The 27,707-nt window shown below is 34.5% G+C and overlaps 3 protein-coding genes across 8 annotated transcripts; 1 reads left to right on the top strand and 2 right to left on the bottom strand.

Annotated features, from left to right (window-relative positions):
- Nucleotides 1-1,872: 1,872 nt before the first annotated feature.
- Nucleotides 1,873-6,099, bottom strand: LOC103998193 (uncharacterized). 4 transcript variants are annotated; one of them, XM_009419594.3, is made up of 6 exons: nucleotides 5,796-6,099; nucleotides 4,137-4,223; nucleotides 3,787-3,963; nucleotides 3,283-3,381; nucleotides 2,953-3,195; nucleotides 1,873-2,678 (listed from the first exon to the last, which is right to left on the bottom strand). In XM_009419594.3, exons 2-6 carry the CDS (start codon nucleotides 4,203-4,205, stop codon nucleotides 2,220-2,222), a joined length of 1,047 nt encoding a protein of 348 aa, XP_009417869.2. In that variant the 5' UTR covers nucleotides 4,206-4,223; nucleotides 5,796-6,099; the 3' UTR covers nucleotides 1,873-2,219. The 4 variants fall into 4 exon arrangements, with proteins under 4 accessions (XP_009417869.2, XP_018686596.2, XP_009417868.2 ...); XM_018831051.2 differs by having other exon boundaries at nucleotides 5,801-6,099; XM_009419593.3 differs by having other exon boundaries at nucleotides 4,137-4,233; nucleotides 5,796-6,098.
- Nucleotides 6,100-6,730: 631 nt separating this feature from the next.
- LOC103998195 (protein ETHYLENE-INSENSITIVE 3-like 1a) lies at nucleotides 6,731-11,382 on the bottom strand. Of its 3 annotated transcripts, none has more exons than XM_009419598.3 (2): nucleotides 11,159-11,382; nucleotides 6,731-9,016 (listed from the first exon to the last, which is right to left on the bottom strand). In XM_009419598.3, exon 2 carries the CDS (start codon nucleotides 8,954-8,956, stop codon nucleotides 7,085-7,087), a length of 1,872 nt encoding a protein of 623 aa, XP_009417873.2. In that variant the 5' UTR covers nucleotides 8,957-9,016; nucleotides 11,159-11,382; the 3' UTR covers nucleotides 6,731-7,084. The 3 variants fall into 3 exon arrangements, with proteins under 3 accessions (XP_009417873.2, XP_009417872.2, XP_018673849.2); XM_009419597.3 differs by having other exon boundaries at nucleotides 11,153-11,381; XM_018818304.2 differs by lacking the exon at nucleotides 11,159-11,382 and adding an exon at nucleotides 10,431-11,114.
- Nucleotides 11,383-21,796: 10,414 nt separating this feature from the next.
- LOC135622002 (chaperone protein dnaJ 20, chloroplastic-like) lies at nucleotides 21,797-22,246 on the top strand. The gene has a single exon (XM_065123628.1). It carries the CDS (start codon nucleotides 21,797-21,799, stop codon nucleotides 22,244-22,246), a length of 450 nt encoding a protein of 149 aa, XP_064979700.1.
- The last annotated feature ends 5,461 nt before the right edge of the window (nucleotides 22,247-27,707 follow it).

The following is a 27,707-nucleotide window of genomic DNA, read 5'->3' as shown; positions in this document are numbered from 1 at the left end:
TTTAGTAAGGTAGCATACTTACTAAATATCAATAATAATATTGTGTACACGATTATCTATTTTATGATTATCTATTTTTCGTTGCATTCATATCAATAATAATAATGAAAATTTAAAATGTGGTATCATACTTTAATCATGCATATAAGATATGGGTGAAACTAGGGGTATAATGTTACACTTTCTATCTAAGGGCTTTGACAGATCTATCCTTTCAAAGTTTGGAAATAATATATTTGTTTCTTCAAAATTTAAACTATCATACATATCCATCTAAATGTTTAGACCTTATATATAAATATCTTTAAATATATAGATTCTTTATGTGTGCCACTCCCGTTAGCATGCTTCCAATCAAGTCATGGTGAGTGAGTAATCTTTGTGGATTGAAAGCACATGCTATTCAATGGCACACTATTAACCATGGCTACTGGTCAATTTTAAAAATATTAAAATTTTAAAAATACATAACACATGCTTTAATATATGACAAGGATAAAATAATAGACAAACATTCTCTATAATTGAGAACTTAAATTTAAAGGGACAAATAGAAAAACTACTAATTTTTAGGAATATATGTAATATTTTTAGAGGCTGTTAATGGCATTTGGAGTTTCAACATTGGTACACTAATGGTGAATAGTTGTAAATTTCTTTGTGCAACTATCCTGTCTAGGACTTCCCCAACATTGGTACAATATATGTAATATTTACGAAGGATCATATTCATTGATGGACTCTCTCTTTTCCTTTTCAAATTTTGATAATCATAATTCTTTACATTGTCATCCATTCACGGTGTAAGAAGTTTTGAATTGATTATGATTTTTCAATATATCAAGAAATTTGACTGAGCAAAATTGTTATATTGCATGTCGTTGCAATGAGAAAAAAATTTGTTTAGAGCCACTCCAGAAGATGCATTCTGGTGGTGTTATCAATTTTTTGAACTTAGATGAGATTTAGCTCTGATTCTTGGCAAATAGAGGCACATAAGTTTTGAAACGATCAATTACCTCGTATTATCACGAAGGAAACTCATTTGTACTGTGTATTTCTTGAGCTTTGTTTCGTTGTATCATGAATTGGAAAGTCTTAGAATGTAGTGCGACATCTTTCATCATCTTTTGAGCAAATTAGTCAATGTACTGTGAGAGCTTCATACAACTGACAGAAAATATGCATTTGTGAGGTGCATTTCATAACAGGCATATGTGCAATAAAGCTCTCGAAAGCATCGTTTTTGTTTACTTGTCAAGCTAAAGTTGTGGTGATATACCTTCCGGCGTGTTCTTGTTTTGTCGTGCCAAATACACACCCATACCTTCATTAGCCACTATGCATATTTTGCAGAGATTATTGGCATTGAGCATGTCTTCAGTGGCCTATAATCATTTTTACTATCATTGATTAAACTTCTGACCCAGATTGAATTAGGTTGTTACAAGTTCAGGTTAGGCTTTTGGTTGAACTAAGTCTATTGTTGGTCTTAATGGAAATTTTCTTGGACTTAATATTCGATGGGTTTAGAGGCTGAATTTCTAGTAAAAACTAGTTTGGAACTATGTTTCTGGATATAATTCGTTTGATTGACTGACTTGATTCATTGGGATGATTACATTGGATGCGTTTGAAAGGAACAGAAAAATGGTTAGGAGTTGAATTGAGTCAACTTGGTCTTTTCTGAACTGTCCAAACTGTGCAAAAATGCTTCACAGAAATCAGGGACTGTCAAGTCAACTTGTTCTTGTTTGGAGTGTCTAAATTTGGTCTCACAGAGGCCAAGCCTCACAGTGAGGTGGTTTCAGATGAACATAGATTAGCAAATGCAAAATATGTGCATAAGACAATACCATGTTCAAATCTCTGTTCTACAAAACATGGAACTTTATAAGAAAAAACTGTCCAGTTACATGAGTAAATTGAGATCCATGCATATTCATCAATCTCAATTGCAATGTTGTTTACTGGTGATATGGTTTTTATCTGCCAACTTTTCAAAAATTCACAATACAAAGGGAAAATAGGGTCTAATGCCAACCTATAATTGTACCTTTTACTTGCCAGCACACCAACCAAAAGCTGCCCTTCGTATTGCTTGCCTAATCTCTTATATTGGGAAATTTTGTGAAAATAGAATTCTGTTGCCAGAGGATATACTTTATTCTGATTTTATGCACACAGCTGCACTAAACAAAGAAGAGACATTACATCATTTATGCAAAGTCATTCATATGGATCAGCGGATGTGAAACCCCTGATTCAGCAATTGTGGTGTCCTTGCAGTTCAGTTGTTCTTTCATCTCGTCTGCTGAAGAAATCTTGGTATCTACTCTTCTGGGAGATTCGGCGTCACTCGAGGGAGATGAATCAGATGAGGATTCTAACTGATGTTCGGTTACTGAGAACTCTGGTTGGAGAACAGAAACATGGGATTGTTCTTGGAAGAAGACAGAAGAAGCTGATTCCATGAAAGCAGACATCTTCTGATCATCCTCTTTCATCTTTTCAGCATACTCGTTGAGATCAAACCCGGCTGGATTATGGCCCCCGAATGCAGATTCCAGTTTGTCCATTTCGAAGAGGTCAGTCATTATTTTCTGGCTCTCGGTGTTATCAGAGTAAACAAATTTCACCTTTTTGTATGTCTTATGCTCAAGAAAGGGCTTCACCACCTGCAAAATAGGAGAAGAGGCAGAAATAAACTTTTACACATAAGGAAATCTAAAAGATGTAAAGCTGTTAAATTTCATCCAAATGCTTTAAATAGACATATATGTATTGTATACACACATATATTTATATGTTATTTAGAGAAAAAAAATCAGAGGTATATGATTTTTTTTGTTCTAGCATCACTTTTGGATAATCTATGATTTTGTTTTTGTTAGTTTACTCCAAGAAAAGTAGGTTTTGTGGATGATATAGCATGTGAAATTAAGGCCATACCTTCCAAAATGATTCAAAAATCCTTGGAGGATTATACAGGATTCCCAGTCCCAGCCTTTCGGGATAGTAGTCCTGCAAAATATGGGCTGTTTCACGAGTCACTTTTACTGATACACTTGCCATAGTCCAGCCTTGAAAATCTATGAGCCACACCATTTGCTCCTGATTTGCTGCTAAATTGAAAATGGCATTCTCCATACAGTAGACCAGGTATCTGATTTGTCCTTTACTTGAGCTAGTATTCTGCTCAAGTTTTCATATCGCATCAAGATCTAAACAATGAAATCTAAAATTGAATACTCAAAAATATGTTACTTTGGCTACTCGAACCTGAAATCCAGGCCTCATAACAAGAACAGCTCTTCCATTCTTGTCAAGGTAGTCAGCCCTGTAGATTTTTCCAGTCTCAGCTTCATGAGCAACATCCTCCTAGAAGATGGAAAGGGAGTTTCATTGGTATCATGTGAAAAAGTATGAACATGGGTTAGTAATCTTAAATTTGTTTAGTTTATTTATCATTTCAAGTCACATGTCAAAGTTCCTTAACACAATTTGCATTTCACTCAAGCTTCCATTATAAGATTCAATGAACATTGAGGTATATTTTGTTACAGTATTCTCATTAAATTACTTAGTTTCTTTCCAGAAATATATCTGATAATTATAGTACTTTAGTCAATATATTCCTCATGGTAATCTTAAGTAGGTTATTTCTACTCTGTGGAGGATTGAAGTTAATTTTCATGATTTATCAGGTTCTTGAAGTAACTTTGTAGACCAGATGAGCACTTTAGCTAGACTGGCACATCTTTACAAAAAGAAATATATGCATACCCAGCGAATGGTTTCTGGCTTATATTCCAATCTCCACTTCAGAGATTCCTTCAGCATCTTACTTGCCCTTTCCACATTCCAGTTTCTTGCACGTAGATACCTCGATACCGAAGCATCTGAACAGAAGTTTGGAAGCATATTGACCATTGGCCCCAAGATTTCACGAACTTCATTTATCTAAATGGCAGGACACATGACCAATTTTCTCATCAGAAGGAATACTGGATGTTGAAAAAGATTACGGTAGTCATAGGTGCTATAGACTACATAGTATACGCATTTGAGATATTTTAAGTCACAATAAAGTAAACAACAGATTGAAAAACAAAAGCATTCCAAAGCACACTTACCTTAGCTTTCTGCTCTTCGATGGACAAGGATTTCTCAATGCCATTCCCTTTTGATTTTACTATATTCATCCTCACACAATTGACCAACTGTAGGAGGCTTCAAGAACAAATTTCCAAGTAAATGCATTAGCATAAAGTATTAAGAATTTGCACTCATTTGCTAAAGAAATTGCATAAAATAAGTAGCGACAGTTCTCAAACATAATTTAGTTGCATAATGACCAATTTCTAGGCATTTATTTATGTTGAGGAAAGATTGAGAAGTAAAAGATAGAAAGACTTATCCGACACTTATTCCTCATACAAAGTAGAAGTCAGAACATATATTCCCGGATGTATGTTCAGATCTGGGAATATTGTGCAGCATAATACTATTTAATCATAAGTGGCACGTTCTGACCAAAGCGACCATGATGAACCATAGTGATCGACATGTACGGTACTAGAAACATGATTCATGCTAGGCACAGGATTCGTACCTAATGGGTTGGACATGTGAATACCAACGGCATGCACTGGTGGCACATTGTACCCCCCATGCTAGTGAAACTAAAATCACTAAATCAATTCACATACAAAATGATTTTGATAGCTTTTTTTTATTTCCATCATAGATACGTATAGATGTTTCATATGATACAAGCATCCATCTGAATTAAGTTAGATTTCTCGAGTTCTGTGGTTCATGAGTGTCTTTAGCTGTGTGTGTGCCTTTTGCCGTCTGCTATATCACAATCTTTTTATTCTAAAATTAGATATCTGACAATCATGTTCCAACTCACTTTTCTGATAGATCAAGTTGAATAGCTAATCCATTATTTCATTTACAGGTGGTGTATGATTAAAAGAGAGTTCAAAATTCGCTTGCACCCAACTATTATGCATCTGCAGTTGCTGGATGAAATCGAACATCTAAATACCATTTGGAATGTGAAAATTTCAGAAGACTGAAACAGATTGTGTAAATAGAACAATGGAATCATGACAAAGGGCATCAAAACTATACAGTTGAATGATCTGGTATCCTGATCGCTTCTGAAGATTTGTATCAAGGAAGTCAATAAGCAATTGTACAGACAGAACTAAGGTGAGTTAGCAAGATCAACTAGCTGAAGCTACATTAACACTTGTGAGTTGAACCTTTTCTCTTGTCTTGTTTCAGGATCTATGGATCACCAATCATGGAAAAAGATAGGATCGATTTTTTTCTAGAGAGAGAGTGAGAGATTGATTGATGGTGAGCAGCTGGAGAAGAAAACACTGCAGATTAGCTCGTGAGGTGATGGGACATTGGAGAACTACATCTTAAACTAGTTGCCTCTCGAGGACTTGAAACAAAATAAGGGAGTCACCAAGCAACAGCTGTGGAAAGCTTGATGTGCAATTAAGTTCAGGTCACCACTGACAAGGAAAGTTACACCTACACATAATAGCAGCAGATGGTGCAATGATGCATCACGGCAAAATCTCAAAACTAGGTCATGCGAAGAAGATTCATGCTTTCTGGCTTCCTCTGCTCTTCCTTCTCAACGAAAAGAAAGGAGGTTCTCTTGATACAAGAGATCAATCAGCCTATGAAGGCATGGCAAAGACCTCACTTAAGATCCTTACATCACATGGATCAATCAAGAACATGGAGCAAGAAACCAAGTTGCAGACCTCACCAATCAACGCTTTCCTGTTGTGGAGCTCAAAGAATCATGTGATGATGGATCCTCCTGGCCTTTCACTTGTTACAGATGCAGGATTACAGAAGAGGGAAGACTACAGCGGGGAACTTGGTGAGACAAAGACGCAATGGATAGAGAAGAAGAAGAAGAAGAAGAAGAAGAAGAATGGTGGAGATGGTGGCAGAAGTCCTGTCCGTGATTTGACCCGTGCCGCGGACGCTTTCCTCTTCCTCCAGGCGTTTGACTCGAAACACGATTACTTTCCACAGCCATACCTTCGTCTTAGTTGGAGCGACGGCATTGGTTCCATGTGAGCCCACCATGAAATCCTACAATCACAAGGAAGGTAAAAGAAGCAGGTGAGAAATAGAAACTGATATGCGTATGACTTTGGCCTTTGTTGACCTTTCCTCGTTGTCTTTTGAAGTTTCAAAGCTTCTAGAAAGCAACATGTGATAGAAATTATTATCACGTTGTCATCTCTATCTATCGAGAAACCACTCAAATCGTGAATCCAAAATGGTTTGAATTAATTTGTCTTTTCACAATAATTTCTTGATATAAATATGCCAAATGACGATTGAATATTACCATCATTACTGCCCCATCTTTTTAATGAATAAAATTGTTCACCACCTGTCTGTAATAATGATTATAACGGAAACAAAGGAAAATTTAATAATAAATATTAATTTAAAATCAAGTCAAGTTTGCTTCGTTGTGTTCCGTGTGTCTCGAGTCTCTACTCGTCATATTACCTACCGTAGAAAAAAAATCATAGTCAAATGGGTTCTTTGAGCTCCAAACTAATCGATCGACACGACATGACCTAAGGGAATAGATTCGATAAGCATAAATAAATCAAAATCGCCCTAAACTCTGCACGACAAAGATAGCAAGAAAATGAGCATTTTCAAGAAAGCATAACTTAACTGGGTACTGATTTACCTAAAAAATAGATTCGAAACATTACACGTTCATAAACATTCCAAAGTAGGATAGCATAGAGCTTTCAGTTGCCAATCCCCTCAAAATCAATGCAAACAACCTGTTCTTCCATGAGAGTTCATGGCAAGCACATCCCATGGCACCAGATAGAGATGATTAAGATTTGTCCAGTGATCTAAGGAAGCAAATAAGAAAGAGAAAAAAGAAAAAGTGCTACTAAATGCAACCAAATAGCAAGGTTTCTACACACCCTCTGCTCACGAGAGAACCACATGACTCCGACTCTGTTTCTGTTCATGTGGATTGCTTTGCTTTGTCTTGCCTTCCTTCTCAGTAAAACCAGTTGGCTGCTTCGGCCTTCTGCAATCTGTGCAAGGTATCAGAGTAGTCCATGGAAGGCATACTAAAAGCAGATCCATAGCACAGGTCACCACTCATTTCATCAGATGGGTTACCAAATTGCTGCTGAAATGGCATTACGTTCTCGCGAACAGGGAATTGCTGCTGTTGCTGCACCAAGTTGCTGACTTCCTCAAGCATACCACCGATTGCTTTAGTCCCTTGCGGAAAGAAGTTGTCCTCCACTCGAGTTCTAGGTTGCAGAGGAGTTCGGCCTTCCGACATCCCTATGCCTCTCGAGTTGAAGCTCTTGTTAGCATTGAGATTCTTGTCGTACAAACTCATCAACTCGTCGATCGATCTCTGCCCATCGGAAGGAATGCTCAAATCAGATGTGTTAGCAGGGATGGGGCCTGATTCAAGGGTTGTCGGATTTGGTTGGGTATCGTATGGCACAGAGAAACTCAGAAGCTTGTTCTCCTTCACCGGGAAGCTGTTGAAAGCCACCCCTGTTCCTTGATACAAACAAACGTATCGGTGACTGTTTCTTGCATTCCTATCCAGAAACCCATGCCGGGGATCATGATGTGGGCACTGCACATTATCACAGGTATAGATGCATTGGTTCAGCACTGATTCTGGCTCAGCAACATTTCTTTTCCGAGTAAATTCCATGTTCATCTCTTCCTTCACAGTCTTCTCTTTCCTTGCAGTGCCACTCAGATCGAAAGGATTCCCTTCAGCGTGAAGCTTGTGGTTCACTACATCCTCACACTTGCCTTCATCAACACCTTCTGCGTCGTACTCACTGCAGCTGCTAACGAAGGAGATGGATCCCGAAATGCAGCTACCAGAGGATGGCGGAAAGTAAGCTTCAGGGTGCAGCTTCATGTACATGTCCTCCTCCTGTTTGATGACAGCGAGCCATGTCGCGCTCTCTTTGGCGGTCATCTTGTCTTGCAGGCACTTGGACTGCCGGACGAGCCTACGGATCTTGTTGATGTCAGGCGACATATGCTTGATTACACAAGTCAAGACGCTAACCTTCCAAGCCTTCTTCAGATCATGAGGCTTCTTGTAGGGTGGCGGTCGTTGGTCGTTCGGAATTCCCAGCTGCGGCCACCACTCCTCTTTCCCGGTAGGCCACCATGGGGGTGCAACTCCCTTTTCCAGAGGGAACCTTCGCTGAGGTGGGTCACAGTGCTGCATCAGAGCTGACAGGAGAGAACCCAGTGTTGTATCCTGAAGCTCCTGCAATGAATGAAGGCTTGCAGTTCCAGAGCTCATTTCACTGTTGGATCCAACAATGGCATTGTCAACCTGATACTTTGCGATAGCCACAGGTCCATTCCGATCAAACCTGACCTTTTCTTTCCACCACCCTCTGAGGTTGTCGGAGGCACCACTGACAGGCTTGCCCTTCTCTGGAATTATACCATAAACGAAGCCCTGAGCATTGCATACTTCCATCATTTTAAGCATATACTTGAGGATTCCATCCTGCGCGCGAGACATCTTCTTTCGGAGGGCTTGATCATGGCACTGACGCTGCTTTGCCGAGTCACCTTGCTCCTTGTTCTTGCTCTTGCTCTTGCTCTGCTGCTGCTGCTGCTGTTCCTTCAAGTGCTTCAGCCGCATCCTGTCTCGCCACAGACGGCGTTCAAGCTCTTCGATGTCAACATCTTCGTCGTCGCTCTCTTCATCACAAACCTCAGCAAAGTTATCCTGTGGTGGATCGATAAGATGTCCTTGTCCATTGCATTCACCGACCAAAGGCTGATGAAGGGATCCATAGCTGATATTTTGCACATAATTAGGCTCTCCAGGATAAACCATGCCTTCCATTAATAGCCCACCCATCATTGTTAGCAGCACAGACTATCAGATCTGTGAACTCACAGCTCAAACAGAAGCACTATTCTCCTGTAACCCAAAACAAACTGTTGGTATTAAATATCAGAAATGTTGCATCCAAAGATGACAATCATGTTGTTTAAGAACACAAATATGTATATATATTATTATGATACAGAGATTACTAATTCTCTTAGAATTGAGTCCATAGTTAACTTGTTTTCTCTCATATTATACATCCAACATCACTGTAAGCTGAATGACAAGAGAACAAAGAACATATAACAAAAGAGAGACATGTGGCATTAAATCCAACACAAGAAATACGAAAACGATCAATAACACTGGCAAATGTTATCATAAAGAGCAAAACATTTCTTCTTCATATACATCTGTGATAAACAAGGAAGAAAGTATTGCAAGCAAACTGATTAAGGAATCAAATTGTAAGATCCAAAAAACATGACAGAGAAATCATTGTTCAAAGTAGCTTGCCATAACAGTGTATAACACACACCAGTTATGCTGGCCACTCTCATATATACATATATATATATATATATATATATATATATATATAGACATAGATTGAGAAAGGCTACTGTGTGTTTTGAGATAGAAGAATTAATTCTGGGAACCATGCTTTGCAGGAATACATGAAGCATCAAGAAAATTCATGGATCCTATATAATATTTACTTTCTCACTCATGAACACAACAAATTTCAATGAATTTATAGGCAACTAAAAATGTCCATAAGATCTTAGGCATGTCAATTCTAATGTTTTACAGAAGGCTCAATCAGAAAAGAAAATCCAACAACAACATGAACATCATTCCATGAAATTAAAGAGCAACTAAAAACATACACACATAAGCAACAGTTGCAATCAAATAATCAACAAATGACCAAAGATCCAATGCAGATTGTACATAGTATAAAAACTGGCACCGAGTCAAGGAAATCAAATTTAAATCAAAGCCCTTTATATATTCTTGCTTTGTGACAAAAGGTTTCAAGATTATAATACAAAAAAGAAACCTTTTTCTTGATATTTAAATAATCACTCGTCCACATTAATCAGGTTACTAAAAGATCAGATGTCATCAAGCTGGAGAATGAAAAGGCTCATCAAAGATGCAGGAAAGTAAAAGTCAAAGAGTAGCAGAGAGAATATTTATGGTTCATCTTCATAACTACAATCACAATCAACCATGTCCTCCGTTCCATATTTTCATCCTCACGCCAACTCAACAAACCAAAATGCATTTAATGAGAAATTGATTCCACTTTTATACAGACAGAGATAAATAAAAGGGGGAAGCAAATGCAACACAAACATTTTTCAGAGTATAAAAGAAAATTAAAGTTGATAAATCATCCCCTTATCAGTAGTGAAGAGAATTAATTCGGCACTCAAAGCATCCAAATTTAATTTTAGGGCAATTTCCACTTGAATTTGATTACGAAACATTAGGATACCAAATTTGACTGCAGATCTGATCGTTGACTTTGCAATCAATGACTGATCTCAGCGGAAGCCTCAAAATAGAACGGTGAGGAGATCGTCAGACAAGAACTCGGAATATTAAAACAAGAACAGGGGAGCAGACAGATTCCGACCATAAATTAAGTCCTCAACTACTTCACTTCATCTCCAAAACTGAAACTTTTGCTCCCAAAAATCAAATAGTTCCCCAAATCGAATTAAAACCATGGTCAATAGAAGAAACGCTTGACAATGGAATCACAAAGATAATTTTTTTTCCTCGAAGAACATCAAGATTAAGATACACAAAGAAAAAAACCTAAAAACAAAAAAATTCAGATGAAAAGTATCATCTATTTGAGTAGAAAATGCAAGGAAATATTGATCCTGTTACAGGAACCCAAAGAGGATGACGGAAGCAAGAAGAAAATATCGCGTAGAATTGAGTTGGTAATGACCAGTTCACGAGTTTTTCCTCAGCATGACAAGAAATTTTCTTTGACGCCGACATTAGAGCTACAAGACCGACGTTCAAAGATCCCCCCAGCCAAACCGCGAATCCAATAACAACCACGGAAAAGAACAATCAACTCTAGCAGAAAACCGGAACGAAACACCAAAACCGAGGAAAGCAAAGGGGATCCGCAGGAATCCAACAGAAAACAGAGGCCCAAAAGGGGTCCGAGAAAGAGGCAGAAAACCATAAAGGAGGCACCTTTACATGAGAGAAGGAAGAAAAATCGCAGTTTTGATTGTTTGCTGTCCTCCGTCACGCTATCAAACCTGCCTTTCTCAGGAACTGACGTGCCATGGAGGTGACAAACATCGAGCGGAGTAACCGGTACAAAGCGGAGAGGAGGAGGTGTTACGGAGTAGTCAGAGGGAGAGAGAGAGGCGAGCGAGGGAGGCGGAATGGTGAGAAGGGGAGTCTGGTTTAATAGGGAAGAGGGGAGAGAGAGCATCGCAGGCAGCGGAGAAATCGCGTCTCAACGTCGGCGCTCCCGGGAAAGCCACGCATCTGCCAATTGACCGTTCTACCCCTATCCTCATAGATAATTCCAAGCGGATGCCCCAATTTATTCATCTTAATTTTATATGATTAATATTATAAGATTGAAAATATATAGCTCTAAGATGGTCATAATATTATCAACTACGATTACCATCCTGATAATAGTTGTCATTTTTATGTACTTTGGACTTTTAGATTGCAACACTATGTAATACTATTTTTGTTCATTATCAGGCATCTAATATTATGTGAGTCAAAGAGTCAAAGGGCACGAAAATATATAGATAATATGTGGAAATAAAATATTTAGACTTCATGTATATCCACCACCCACCCATGCCTCGATTGTATCATCTTCCCAACACGAGAGCGAAAAGAAAAAAGGTCAACCATTGGAACATAGACTAATTGGTGAGTAGTCATTCTCGATATGAAGTTAAGATGGAGGGAAATCGACATCAATTTGTCCTCAGAAAAAGAAAAGATCTTACTTATATCTTTGATGTCTTTGACCACATTGCCACGTATGGTTTAGGGGGAGGGTCCCACTCTTTCCTCCAAGTACTGCTTCACACGTCCATCATATTAATTGTTGCATCAACTTTGTTAATGCAAATTTCGATTGAGAGTTTGATGCGTTGAAATAGACATGGCCTAACCCACTCACTCTCCATGGAGGCAAAACATGTCCAAATTATTTATCTTGTTATGATTTGAATCCAAATGTGATTTTGTATTGAATCTCTTAATTTAGTCTTTTCTTAACTATACTTGGAGAGGCTCATGTTTATAATACACCCAATTATCGATAGTTATATAAAACGTATATATCGTCGTGGGTTTGAATGTCATCTTCATCATTTATCATTTATCATTTATTATTATTATTATTATTATTAAAATTAAATATATAAAATTAAGATATAATATTGATATGATAGTCACATCGACTAATGTACCCACATGTTGATTAATGAAAAATATTCATCATATCAAAACGATATCAACATAAAATGCTCATAAATACCATCGTTCTCTCATCCCAATAAGATAATTATTGTGGATTTAAATGAATCGAATAAACCAAGTGGCTCTCCGATCTTCCGATTTAGTTAGGTCGGGATGAGGCGTGGAGAAGGGTCAGGTCAACGTGGGTCCAGTTTAGGCAGGTGGGCATTTGGTGCTAAAAGGCGAAAAGGACTTGCACCTCATCTCATCCCCCGCTTTACAGTGAGCACAGTGACGAGGATGGGATCGATTTCAAAGATATATGTATATATATATATATATATATATGTATTCCGAGTGTTAAAACATCAATCGCTTTGTTTTGATCGACACATTTAAATCGTATATAAATTAAAGAAGAAAGAACCTTAATTTCTTAGACCTTTTCTTCCATCTCTTCTCGTTGATGATGCATTCATATCATGATTAAACCCTTCATAAACGATCTTTCTGATTTTATTGGTTTTAGATCCTCTTCTATCCACTAGTAAACGCCACCCAACCAATAGAACCAAAGAATCACATAAAACGACTGCATACGATTAAGAGCGACAACTTTAGAACATGACAGATCGATAGATAGATAGATAGATGCACACGAAAGCTGCGGTATCCAAAACCCCGAGTAAAGAAAGAAAGGCTTATTACTGCCTTTCGCCATATGAATCGGTACTCATCTCTTTGACCAACAAAGCATGAAATCCAACAGGTTGATTGCTGAATGAATACTTTTGTTGTTGCTGATTATTGTATGTGTGTAACATGAATTATTAAGTTTCCAGCTTCGACATGGGGAGATGTGTTCTTCTTGCTCGTTTCTCAAGGACCATGTCTGTAATTTGTGTGGCAGACTTTGCTCGCTAACCACTTGTTCTTTCCCTGAAACTAACAGCGGAAGACTCAAGTAGGAAGAGATGGTGGTTTTGGACATACTAACTTGATATTTTATGTGTTCTTCGATGTTAGGAACATCTGCATCTAACTTTAGGGATCTTAACACCCAATCCTAGTCCCGTAAAACCATTAAGATATACTCCGAAGAATCTAAGGAGAGATCCTAATCGATGTTGGAGACACAGCCCACATAGTTTTTTGTCTCAATATGTTGTTCTGACTTGTGCATTATATAATGCCCATGGCAAATGGTAGTTCATTGGATGCTACTGCAAAATCTTGTTTGTTTCGATGGTGACTTTTAATTTCGTATGGACTCATTTTGTCAGTCATCAAATTTATCGTAAAATATGAAAAAAGGAAAATGAGGAATCTTTTGTTGAGGATGCCCAACAAATCAAGTGCTTGAGATATGCCTGCCTTAAACCAACACAGGATTCAAAAAGAAAGATTAGTTTGATTGCTTTATGCCAATAAAATAATATCTTAACCTTCACAAGTCAACTCCTACCCGATCTGGTCTTCTAACATAATCCATAACCATTAGCTTGAGATGTGAATCAATAACATCATCCACTAGTGCAGATGGAAAAAGGTTTTGATGTATGTGGAGACATTATCCATGCTACAGACTAATCTTTTGAACATTACTTTCAGAAAGTGTTTAGGACCCAACAACTAAAGTTTTTTTCTTTTTCTCCTTTTTCATTTCTGACTAGAAAGATAATATGATGCTAAAAATTGGAAGGTACAAATTAATCATGTCAAACATTGTTCTACCTTAAGAGACAGACATATGATAATAGATGAAAGACTGATAAGGTTTTTTTTACATCAGGCAGATTAAAGAAAACATTGTCCACCAAAAGACACAAGGCTAAAAATGCACATCAAAATGTGATGCATGAATGCTTCCATGTTCTATTTCCTTGGCTCAGTGCCCCAAAAAACCTCATTCTAAACAATAATGACTTGAACTAATTAGCATGTGTTGATGCTTGGAAGAGCAAAACTAGAGATGTTCAAGGAAAAAGAAACCACATGTGTTAGAGGTCATACAGAATAATATAAGATGGATGAGAGACTCCTTGGATTCTTGAAGATTTGGTGGTGTCCCTGCTCCCTTGGTTCATTGCATTGTCTTAAGCTTTGTGATGATTGTAAACACAGATCCAGGGCTCGTGAGCATTGGAAACACAGCCAAATCTGATAGAGGATCTAGTCTTCCCCCCCACTGAAACTGCTCCCTTCCTCTCATGATGACTCTCTGAGAAATGTGTCTGCTGAACTTGTTTAAGATGGACCGAGTTGCAAAACATGTTTCCAGCAACTCCTTAATCCGCAAGTGCAATGGACTTGTCCACTTGTCAAGGAATGAATTATGATGTAGAAGCAACATTTCTCATCCCAATGCTGCATCAGTGGAAACAACATAGCCTTTCTGATCCATGTTATCACTCCAAAAGGCTACATTTTCTAAGTGTTAAAGAGGGAGAACATTATCATATCATACCTTCTTCTTAGCAAGTGAAGAGAAGCATCACACATGTATACCACAATGAAATTGATTATAACATGACTATAATAAGATCAGAGAGAAAGATTGTTTCTGACTTGAACCATCAACATCAGTTTCCAGAGAGTAATGTTGCCATTGCTTTAAGATTTGTCCTCGATCAAGGTTAACTTGACATTATTCACTAAGCTGGTCGTTAAAAGGATCATATTGGTGTCAAACAAGTATTTTGGAAACAGATTATATTCAGGTTATGTTTGCTTTAATCATAGTACATGTTGAAGAAAAAGTTAATTTTCAGGTTTTATTGATATCAACATTCCTTTAGCTGAAAGCAATATGACGCAAAATATTAAACAACATGTTGCATTGAAAACAGTCTTCTAATATTTGAGCTGCTTTTTTCATGCTTTGAGCTTAACATTAACACATTCAATGCAACTTTAATGGGTGTAATGTCATCACCCAACTGAGGTGTTCTTTGACCTTTGAACACATGATGCATAGATCAACCAAATAACTTAGCCTGGAATCCTACTTCCAGAAGAACAATTTTTCTCTGACAACTTGACCTTTCTATAGTTGTATGTTTTTTTCAAATTCAATGATTGATTTCTTTGGTTAAAATCACTGTTTATAAGTTCGGATATAGTTTCATAGGATTTCATACACCAGTGAAGCTCACATTTATAAGACATTACAAGATTGGTAATGGGCTGATCACAAACATTGGGCTGTTTCTAAGCCTAATTATTGCCCAAATTGAAGCCTTAATTTGGATCTTTTTACTTGATGTAAATGTTTTAACATTCAGATGAACATGAAGATCCAAAACCTTACTCTTCACCTCTAAATGCAAGTAGTTGGTATGTGTCTCCTATGGATTAATGAAAAATCATAAGCTGGAATCGATGGATATATTTTTATATTTAATTAAACACTTTGTCATCCTAGAATGACAATGAGTAACACATATAAAACTTTCATCTAAATTAAATTCAAATCTAATTAGCTATCTAGTGTAGAGCCTAAGTTCTCTCACACATATTACACCTAGTATACGAATGCAAGCACTCACAAAACACATATGCTATCATTTAAAGATATATTTTATAATATCTATGCTTAGAAAACATAATATATGGCATGCTCATATTATCGATTTTTAAAATTGAACTACATACTTTAAAAAATGTTATGCTCATAGTTCTTCCAAATGTTATTTGAAGTATTTATAAGCATTGAGACCTATTTTAAATATGTTTTAAAGTGAAGAAATATTATTCTCTAATGCAATAAGCCTAAACGTGTTAGTAAACTTGAATATAAGGTTAAGCCATGACAATAAATATATATATAATAATTCAAAGGGACATTAACATTGTAATTGACCAAAAGCAATTCTCAAAGCTTAAATGAGTTGATCATATTTAAAGTAAATAAGTTTAAGTTTTAAATATCATATATGTGAAAGATAATAAAGTAATAGATAATTAAATTAAGATAAAAATCAAAGAGAAGTACTATACTAAAAATATTAAGATATACAAAGAAGATTGAAGGATGAATTTAAATTGAAACATGTCTTATTTGACAAACCAAATTAGGCTCGAATTAAGTTATTATAATACTAAAATTATTATAAAAAAAATTAGATAAGTCCTAATAAGATTCTCTAAATCTCATGGTAACCTCTTAATCACATCTATCCTATTTTGGACTCATCCTCTATACTTATATAATAACCCATGATTCTTTCTCTTCTTATTCCGTCGTTCTAGTGATACTTCTCTTTGTCTTCGAGGAGATAGAGAAACCTTAGTTATAAGAAAGAAGAAAGTAAGAAAACCTAACTCTTCCCCTAGCTTATACCTCAGTTTTAATTTAGCATATTGTGAACTAAAATTTTTATCTACTTTTGAGTAACCTAATCTTCAAATTAATTTTTTATTTTTGAATATATTATGTATGAATTATTTATTATTCTAAGACTTCTAGTATTACTTTATGCTAATATTGGTGCATAGAGTTATAGGTTTTTCAATCTAAAATACTTAGAATCTCCTATTTTTAGTGAATGAGTTCTATTCTAGCTAAAATAATCCCCTTAGAGATATGATTAGATTATATTCTTTTAATATATCTTAAAAGAATCTTTTAGAGTTATGTAGACTATGAAATTGAGTGAATATCATCTTTGTATATAAAGATAGGAACCTTAGAAATTCAGACAATCTTAACCCAATTTTAGCAAAATAGAATATGTGATAACAGTTGAATTGAGAGGATACTTTAGTCTTCGAATAATTCTATTTTAAATCAAAATTTGATGTATATCTAAGTTTATATATCTCCTAATTTTTTATAATATAAGATGATTTGGTCAACCATAATGATAAAGCAAGATTACCTCAAAATTATGGAGTTGGTTGATTAGCAACTAATATGTCATGTAGGTTGAAGTATTGGTTAATTAATGATGAAATCTAGGTAAAGTTGAAAGTTAGACACAATCTAATTCAGAGAGGATTCTACTAAAATTTTGTAATAAATGATTGGTTATATTGGGAGTTATGAGTGATTTAAAATGAAATGATTTTAATTTGGACATATCATGACCTTATGTTTCAATTTGATATGTTTTCAGCTCCCTAACACACCTAATGGCATAGATCATGGCCCTTTCCTGGCACCTTCATTTTTACTTGAATCAAGTAAAAATTAAGCTTAATTTACTATAAATTAATGGTTATATATAATGTGAACTCAAAATATATTATCAAATAAGTTTTTAATGATAAGATCATCATGAGTTTAATATATATTTTAAAATATATTTTAAATAAGATGATTGCCATAAGATAGTCATAACATGATCTTAACATATGTATTGCATAAAAAAAAAGATATATGAATCATAATGAAGATATATGATATGCAGGTTATCACGTGTGGTTTGAGAATGCACAGACATATTTACGGGTAGTATGAGATGTTGAATCTCGGATTTTGATGATGACATCAATTGTCATTTGCTATCTAATCCATATGTTGAGATAAGTGCACAGGATTAACTACGATGAAAGTAAGACATGCAGCAGGAGTTGCGCCGGAGTCAGGACTATGATCACGTTGGGAGTTCGAGAGCTCGAAGGAAGTTCGGACGGTCGTCGGAGGTTCTACGGGAACAAATCCGAGAAGTCCAGAAGCTTGCCAAAAGAATCTCGTCAGAACTCGCTAAGTGGATCGTCGCAAGTCCAGGAGTTTGCCGGAAGTCCGCAGGAGCATCACCGAAGGTTCATCGGATGATCGACGGAAGTTCACCGAAAGCTCGCTGGAAGAAACGATTGACGCACCGGAGCAAGCTATCTTAAGTATTATCATAGTTAGCACGATGATTAAGTTAGAAATGGGAGGTGATCCCATTAACTTAATCTAGGGGCAATTGGGCCCTTGAAAGAATAAGATTGGGCCGAATGGATCAACCCATTCGGACCCAGATCTCTCGCCCAGAGGTGGCATCGCCTGGGTCGGCGGTGGCACCGCCCAGGGCTCGGTCTCCGAGTTCTGGCTGGGCGGTGCAACCGCTCCTGACAGGCGGTGGAACCGCTTGAGCTCGGTCTCCGAGCTCTGGCTGGGCAGTGCAACCACCCCAATCAGGCGGTGGCACCGCCTGAGCTCGGTCTCCGAGCTCTGCCAGGCGGTGCAACCGCCCCTGACAAGCGGTGGCACCGCTCAGGAGCTCAGTCTTCGAGCTCTGACAATGGTGCAATCGCCCCAGTTAGACAGTGCAACCGCCAGACCCCGAAATTCCGGGAATTGATAGTTTTGAGCTCCAAATTCAAACTGGTTTGGGCATATAAATACCCCACTCTTTCAGCAATGAAAGAGCAACGAAAACCACCAAAATCCTGATCTTACTATGAGATTTTTTAGCTCAAAAGTGTTGTAATAAGCTAAAGGTTCTTCTCCCTCTTTTCTTCCAACTTCAGATCTTTCAAGAGAGGAGAGAAAAGTTTGTAAGGGTTGTCTCCTAAGCCCGTCAAAATGAGTGAATATATAAAAAGGTGGTTGGCCTTCGCCTATTGAAGGAAGGCCTCTAGTGGACGTCGACAACCTCATCGGTGGAGGAAGCTAGAAGTGGATGTAGGTCAAGATTGACCGAACCACTCTAAATCGTGCTGCTCTCTGGTTTGCATTTACTTTGAGCTTATTATCCTTATTGCAAACCTCCTTTATAGCTTACTATCTTCTGCGCTTTTACGTCTGCGTTTTCAAGCTCAATACTTTCCGAATCGTGTTTAGACGTAAATCGATTTTCTCGCGAACCACTCTAAATTGCACTGCCCTTTGGTTTGCATTTACTTTGAGCTTATTATCCTTACTGCAAACCTCCTTCATAAGCTTACTGCCTTCTACGCTTTTACGTCTGTGTTTCCAAGCTCAAAACTTTCCGACTCGTGTTTAGACGTAAATCGATTTTCTCATACGAACATCGTATTTTAGTTTGCGCTTACATTCTGATTTCTATCACAACAGCAAACTGCCTTAACAGATTCATTTTAATTGCCTCTTGCCTAATCATAAGTTAAAGTGATTTACGAATCGAAGTTTCTGCTGAAATCGGCTTTGTCGTACGAACTCAGTTTTAAAACGTAAAAAGTTTTCCGCTACACTAATTCACCCCCCCCCCCCCTTTTAGTGCTCTTGATCCTAACATGAGAGTGTATGTATATATTATGACATACGATGTGAGAGTGCACGAATATAATACGACATATGATATGCATATATGTTATAACGTATGATATGAGAATGCACGTATATGTTATAATATGTAGTGTGAAAACATATGTATATGTTATGACATACAATGCGAGAGTTCACGTATACATCATGAGATATAGTAGTACGAGAGTATATATATTATTATATACGAAATACACATATATATTATGACATATGGTGTAAAAGTATATGTATATGCCATATTATATGATGTTGATGTTTGTATATGATTTCCTTTTGCATTTGCTAAGGCCTACTTATGCACACATGCATTATGATTTACCTTGAATAAGAGTTATATCGGTTATGCATCCGTCGGGTTACGGGGTGGTACATTACCAATATGACCCTAGGAAGATGCAATTATCATGAAATATTTTTATGCATTTGTATACACAACGTGAGAGTGCACATATCTATAATAAAATATAGTGGCATTATGATTTCTTATTACATATATTATGAACTATTTTTGCACATGTGTGTTCTAATTAAATCAAAATTTTACCTTTTTATTACGCACGTTTCAATATAATTGCTATGAAATATTTATGTATTTGTATATATGATATGCGGTAGGAATGCACATTTGTATATATGATTATACATGATGTAAAAAATGATTGATGTATTATGATTTTATATTACAAATATTATGATCTTTGCTTTCACAGATATATTATGACTTACCTTGAATCAGAATCTTGCCTCTTGATTATGCATCCTACATGCTACAAGTTATACGTTGCTAAAGTGGCTATAAGAAAGTGAGTTCATAATGAAACGTTTAAGATATTTGATTTGAAATTTAAAAATGTTATATATATATATATATATATATATATATATATATATATATATATATATATATATATATAACTTGGTTTATGTTGACTTAGCTAAGATTATCAAAGTTTATACTTACTAAGTTATCACTCCTTATGGACTGTATTTTATAGATAAGATGGGCAACGAGATGAGTTGATGTGTGTCCGTACTAACGTAGACATGGACAATGACATGTCAAGTTTTTTATATATAAATTCTAGATATGATATGTATCTTTTTTGGTTCAGTTCTTATCACATGTACATGTGTCAAACACCACTAATATAGGAGAGAGAAATCATACTGTTTTGTTTGACAAGTGAAATGATTTAAATTGAGTCACATTTTCACTATATCATTATTGATAACATAAGTATATAGGTGATATTCTATTACAGTCATATGAATGAAAGTTGTTATATCTTGATATCTAATCGTTTTCAAATATATTTTCGATATATATTATTATATTCGAATCTATCGTTGCTGTAGATTAGAGGATGCCATAATTCAATTGAAGTCAAATAAACCTACATGTAAAAAAAAAAAATCCATGAGATATATACCTATAATATGTTGCAGCTCAATTAATTCTTTCAAGAATAATTTTATTATTTCTTAAAAATATGATTATAATTTTTGAATGCACATGTGACATGTGTGGCATATATGGGTAAGTTTAAAGGAGTCTCACATCCAATAGTGTGACGGTTGAAATGGAGATTGAAAGTGCATATAGTTTCCAGATGAGTACAATCTATGTCAAATAAGTAGGCGCCGCCATTCGCGACGATAAAGATGGATTATTGACAAATTGGACGAAGACGGAGACTGAAGAGAGAGGTGAGAGGAAATTTAGCCGTATGTGAATAGCAGCAATACGTGGAGGTTTATTTTTACTTTCTTTTGCAAAATTTACGTGTTGACTTGAACATGTTAACATGATTTGATTCCCAAATATGTCTTCCTTGTTGTCCAAACAAAGTTCTTTGTGATGGTCTCTGCCGCTCTTTTCTCCTCCCATCCTTTATTTAATCAAAAATATTTATACAATACTTATAATATAAATGTGTTGGGATTTCTTATAATTGCTTAAGTTTATGAAAATTTTGGTTACCCAATCCAAAATATTTATCATTTCACTTAAATTATATTATTTGCTTACAATTATGTTTTGATACACAAAATTGCGATTATGTGGAGTGGTTTCTCTTTTCCTTAGTATAATTATCTTCAGCAGGCCCTATATGAGGCTCAGTAGGTCCTCTCTCTCTCTCTCTCGCTCATACACAAACACACACAGAGAACGAGAGATGCTTCTTTTATCTTCTCCGGTAGCCAAGCCTGCGTTGGTTGCCATGTCGGTCAGGGGGCGACCTAGAGCGCCGGCGGCGACAGTGAGAGCGGCACCGGGGGCGGCCACCATGTACGAGCTGCTGTCGGTGGCAGAGACGGCGGGTTCGGAGGAGATCAAGGCGGCGTACAGGCGGCAGGCGCGGCGGTGGCACCCGGACGCGTGCCGCATAGCGGGGGACGAGGGCTACTTCGCGGAGCGCTTCATGCGGGCGCGGGAGGCGTACGAGGTGCTCTCCGACCAGGGCCTCCGCCGCGAATACGACCGGGCGCTGCTTCGGAGCGACGGGGGCGAGTGGGAGAGGCAACTGGAGGGGCTGCAGTGGCGGCGGAGCACCACGGTGGGGCGGCGGGGGACGAGCTGGGGCAGTCGGATGAGGAGGGCCCACGGGTCAGAGATATTCGATTGACACGACTCTTTAGTCATATTTGGAAAGCTAAAATATCTCTCGTGGGGGTAGCTAAAATATCTTTAGTCATATTTGGAAAAAGGTAACGAAGAAGGGATGATAACGTGAGTAAAGATCTATCTAAATAAAATTAATTATTTAGATAAATCAGTGAGTCTTGTACCTCTCTTTCAACTCATTATATTTTTAATTATTTAGATAAATTAATTATTCAAAAGTTATTATAAAATATAAATAATAATAATAAAATTATTACTGATGTATTTAGTGCATGGCCAATAAGATATCTTTTCAACTCATTATATTTTTAATCAATAAAATATCTTTTCAACTCATTATATAAATAACTACGTATTTTTTTTATTTATGGTTTTGTATAAATATTTTATTTATTTATAAGAGATTTTAAGGATTACTTAAATCTTCGTTTGGTGAGATAACCAAAATATCTTTAGTCATATTCGGAGAGGGATAGCTAAAATATCTTTAGTCATATTCGGAGAGACAACTAGTAATGGATGGATGGTGATGTGATTAAGGATCTATCTAAATAAGATTAATTGTTTAGATAACTCAATCAGTCCTATACCTCTCTTTCAAAAGTTATTATAAAATATAAATAATAATAATAAAATTATTACTGATGTATTTAGTACGTAGTCAATAAGATATCTTTTCAACTTATTATATTTTTAGTCAAGAATATATCTTTTCAATTCATTATATAAACAACTACGTTGTTTTAACTTAAACTTCAACTTATTATATTTTTTATATATTTATGGGTTTGCATGAATATTTTATTTATTTATAAGAGATTTTAAGAATTACCTAAATCTCCATTTAGTGGGATAGTCAAAATATCTTTAGTCATATTCGGAAAGACAAACGATATAAGGTAATGGATGATGGTGATGTGAGTAAGGATCTGTCTAAATAAGATTAATTGTTTAGATAAATCAGTGAGTCCTGTACCTCTCTTTCAAAAGTTACTATAAAATATAAATAATAAAAATAAAAAATTATTACTTATGTATTTAGTATATGGCCAATAAGATATCTTTTCAACTCATTATATTTTTAATCAATAAGATATCTTTTCAACTCATTATATAAACAACTACGTTGTTTTAACTTAAACTTCAACTTATTATATTTTTTTATGTATTTATGGTTTGTATAAATATTTTATTTATTTATAAGAGATTTTAAAAATTACCTAAATCTTCGTTTGGTGGGATAGCCAAAATATCTTTAGTCATATTCGGAGAGACAACCTGTAATGGATGGATGGTGATGTGATTAAAGATCTATCTAAATAAGATTAATTGTTTAGATAACTCAATCAGTCCTATACCTCTCTTTCAAAAGTTACTATAAAATATAAATAATAATAATAAAATTATTACTGATGTATTTAGTACGTAGTCAATAAGATATCTTTTCAACTTATTATATTTTTAGTCAAGAATATATCTTTTCAATTCATTATATAAACAACTACGTTGTTTTAACTTAAACTTCAACTTATTATATTTTTTATATATTTATGGGTTTGCATGAATATTTTATTTATTTATAAGAGATTTTAAGGATTACCTAAATCTCCATTTAGTGGGATAGTCAAAATATCTTTAGTCATATTCGGAAAGACAAACGATATAAGGTAATGGATGGATGGTGATGTGAGTAAGGATCTGTCTAAATAAGATTAATTGTTTAGATAAATCAGTGAGTCCTGTACCTCTCTTTCAAAAGTTACTATAAAATATAAATAATAATAAAAAATTATTACTTATGTATTTAGTATATGGCCAATAAGATATCTTTTCAACTCATTATATAAACAACTACGTTGTTTTAACTTAAACTTAAACTTATTATATTTTTTTTATGTATTTATGGTTTGTATAAATATTTTATTTATTTATAAGAGATTTTAAGGATTACCTAAATCTTCGTTTGGTGGGATAGCCAAAATGTCTTTAGTCATATTCGGAGAGACAACCTGTAATGGATGGATGGTGATGTGATTAAAGACCTATCTAAATAAGATTAATTGTTTAGATAACTCAATCAGTCCTATACCTCTCTTTTAAAAGTTACTATAAAATATAAATAATAATAATAAAATTATTACTGATGTATTTAGTACGTAGTCAATAAGATATCTTTTCAACTTATTATATTTTTAGTCAATAATATATCTTTTCAATTCATTATATAAACAACTACGTTGTTTTAACTTAAACTTCAACTTATTATATTTTTTATATATTTATGGGTTTGCATGAATATTTTATTTATTTATAAGAGATTTTAAGGATTACCTAAATCTCCATTTAGTGGGATAGTCAAAATATCTTTAGTCATATTCGGAAAGACAAACGATATTAGGTAATTGATGGACGGTGATGTGAGTAAGGATCTGTCTAAATAAGATTAATTATTTAGATAAATCAGTGAGTCCTGTACCTCTCTTTCAAAAGTTACTATAAAATATAAATAATAATAAAAAATTATTACTTATGTATTTAGTATATGGCCAATAAGATATCTTTTCAACTCATTATATTTTTAATCAATAAGATATCTTTTCAACTCATTATATAAACAACTACGTTGTTTTAACTTAAACTTCAACTTATTATATTTTTTTTATGTATTTATGGTTTGTATAAATATTTTATTTATTTATAAGAGATTTTAAGGATTACCTAAATCTTCGTTTGGTGGGATAGCCAAAATATCTTTAGCCATATTCGGAGAGACAACCTGTAATGGATGGATGGTGATGTGATTAAAGATCTATCTAAATAAGATTAATTGTTTAGATAACTCAATCAGTCCTATACCTCTCTTTCAAAAGTTACTATAAAATATAAATAATAATAATAAAATTATTACTGATGTATTTAGTACGTAGTCAATAAGATATCTTTTCAACTTATTATATTTTTAGTCAAGAATATATCTTTTCAATTCATTATATAAACAACTACGTTGTTTTAACTTAAACTTCAACTTATTATATTTTTTATATATTTATGGGTTTACATGAATATTTTATTTATTTATAAGAGATTTTAAGGATTACCTAAATCTCCATTTAGTGGGATAGTCAAAATATCTTTAGTCATATTCGGAAAGACAAACGATATAAGGTAATGGATGGATGGTGATGTGAGTAAGGATCTGTCTAAATAAGATTAATTGTTTAGATAAATCAGTGAGTCATGTACCTCTCTTTCAAAAGTTACTATAAAATATAAATAATAATAAAAAATTATTACTTATGTATTTAGTATATGGCCAATAAGATATCTTTTCAACTCATTATATTTTTAATCAATAAGATATCTTTTCAACTCATTATATAAACAACTACGTTGTTTTAACTTAAACTTCAACTTATTATATTTTTTTTATGTATTTATGGTTTGTATAAATATTTTATTTATTTATAAGAGATTTTAAGGATTACCTAAATCTTCGTTTGGTGGGATAGCCAAAATATCTTTAGTCATATTCGGAGAGACAACCTGTAATGGATGGATGGTGATGTGATTAAAGATCTATCTAAATAAGATTAATTGTTTAGATAACTCAATCAGTCCTATACCTCTCTTTCAAAAGTTACTATAAAATATAAATAATAATAATAAAATTATTACTGATGTATTTAGTACGTAGTCAATAAGATATCTTTTCAACTTATTATATTTTTAGTCAAGAATATATCTTTTCAATTCATTATATAAACAACTACGTTGTTTTAACTTAAACTTAAACTTATTATACTTTTTATATATTTATGGGTTTGCATGAATATTTTATTTATTTATAAGAGATTTTAATGATTACCTAAATCTCCATTTAGTGAGATAGTCAAAATATCTTTAGTCATATTCGAAAAGACAAACGATATAAGGTAATGGATGGATGGTGATGTGAGTAAGGATCTGTCTAAATAAGATTAATTGTTTAGATAAATTAGTGAGTCCTGTACCTCTCTTTCAAAAATTACTATAAAAAAAAAAATTATTACTGATGTATTTAGTATATGGTCAATAAGATATCTTTTCAACTCATTATATTTTTAGTCAATAAGATATCTTTTCAACTCATTATATAAACAACTACGTTGTTTTAACTTAAACTTCAACTCATTATATTTTTTTATGTATTTATGGGTTTTCATGAATATTTTATTTATTTATAAGAGATTTTAAGGATTATCTAAATGGTGGAATAGTCAAAATATCTTTAGTCATTTTCGGAGAGACAAGCGATATAAGATAATGGATGGATGGTGATGTGAGTAAGGATCTATCTAAATAAAATTAATTATTTAGATAAATCAGTGAGTCCTGTACTTCTCCTTCAAAAGTTATTATAAAATATAAATAATAAAAAAATATTATTAATAATAATTATTATTATTATTACTGATATATTTAGTACGTGGTCAATAAGATATCTTTTCAACTCATTATATTTTTAGTTAATAAGATATCTTTTAAACTCATTATATAAACAACTACGTTGTTTTAATTTAAACTTCAACTTATTATAATTTTTATGTATTTATGGGTTTGCATGAATATTTTATTTATTTATAAGAGATTTTAAGGATTACCTAAATCCTTAACATAGTCATTTACAAATTCTCTCCTAGAGGAGAGGTCTTAACATCGATGTGTATAGAGTTACATATCTCAGAAAAAATATCATGATTTCTTTATAAGAGCATTAATCATCATAAGGATAGAATTTGAAGATAAACTTCCTATCTATATGTTAGGTTCTCAATGTTACAATCCTCATTTTAGGTTAAAACTCATCCCCTCGATAACAATAGGATCTTAGTTTTATTTAAGCATTTGGTAAGCAAGATTATTCTCAGTTTTAACATGGGATATATAAATAACAGAATGATATTTAGACATCCAATAGCCTATTGTCTAATTTTTTTAATCAATTTATTTTAGTTTTTATAAAAAATAAAATAAAATTCTATTGCAGCCTATGGGTGGAGTAGGGTTAGAAATAGAAAAATTACTGTTTCAAGTCATTCGATGTCTAAAGTTATCAATACTATTCGCATATTACTTCTAACAATGATGATTTGTTTAGATATTTATCAGAATCTTGGATTTTGTTAATGAAATCAATTGATGAAGTTATGATCTAATGTAGGTTTTGAGTGAAGCATGACTAATTTCAATTATAAAAAGGTAATTCGATTAAAGTAAGAAAAATCGAATATTAGGCCGAAATGAACATGTCAAAAGATTGGACGTCAGGCCGGAGGATCGATCGACATGTCGGCAAAATGTCTTTGTGTCATGAGTTTGAGCATCGCACCGAAGGATCAGACATTGTGCCAAAGAGATCGAATGTTATGGAAGGTCAACATGCCGATTGGACAATACACCGAATGAGAAGATGATGCGTCGAA

Source organism: Musa acuminata, chromosome BXJ2-9 (assembly GCF_036884655.1).
Source record: "Musa acuminata AAA Group cultivar baxijiao chromosome BXJ2-9, Cavendish_Baxijiao_AAA, whole genome shotgun sequence".
NCBI lineage: Eukaryota > Viridiplantae > Streptophyta > Magnoliopsida > Zingiberales > Musaceae > Musa > Musa acuminata.
This window is presented reverse-complemented; position numbering and strand designations above follow the sequence as displayed.

Bases quoted from the DNA above. Each gene is read 5' to 3' on its own strand.
- LOC103998193 (XM_009419594.3), bottom strand. From the start codon at position 4,205: ATGAATATAGTAAAATCAAAAGGGAATGGCATTGAGAAATCCTTGTCC. The intron at 3,964-4,136 runs GTAAGTGTGCTT...CCTGCCATTTAG, and splicing joins TCGAAGAGCAGAAAGCTAAG to ATAAATGAAGTTCGTGAAAT. The intron at 3,382-3,786 runs GTATGCATATAT...TCCATCTTCTAG, and splicing joins AGCCAGAAACCATTCGCTGG to GAGGATGTTGCTCATGAAGC.
- LOC103998195 (XM_009419598.3), bottom strand. From the start codon at position 8,956: ATGATGGGTGGGCTATTAATGGAAGGCATGGTTTATCCTGGAGAGCCT.
- LOC135622002 (XM_065123628.1), top strand. From the start codon at position 21,797: ATGCTTCTTTTATCTTCTCCGGTAGCCAAGCCTGCGTTGGTTGCCATG.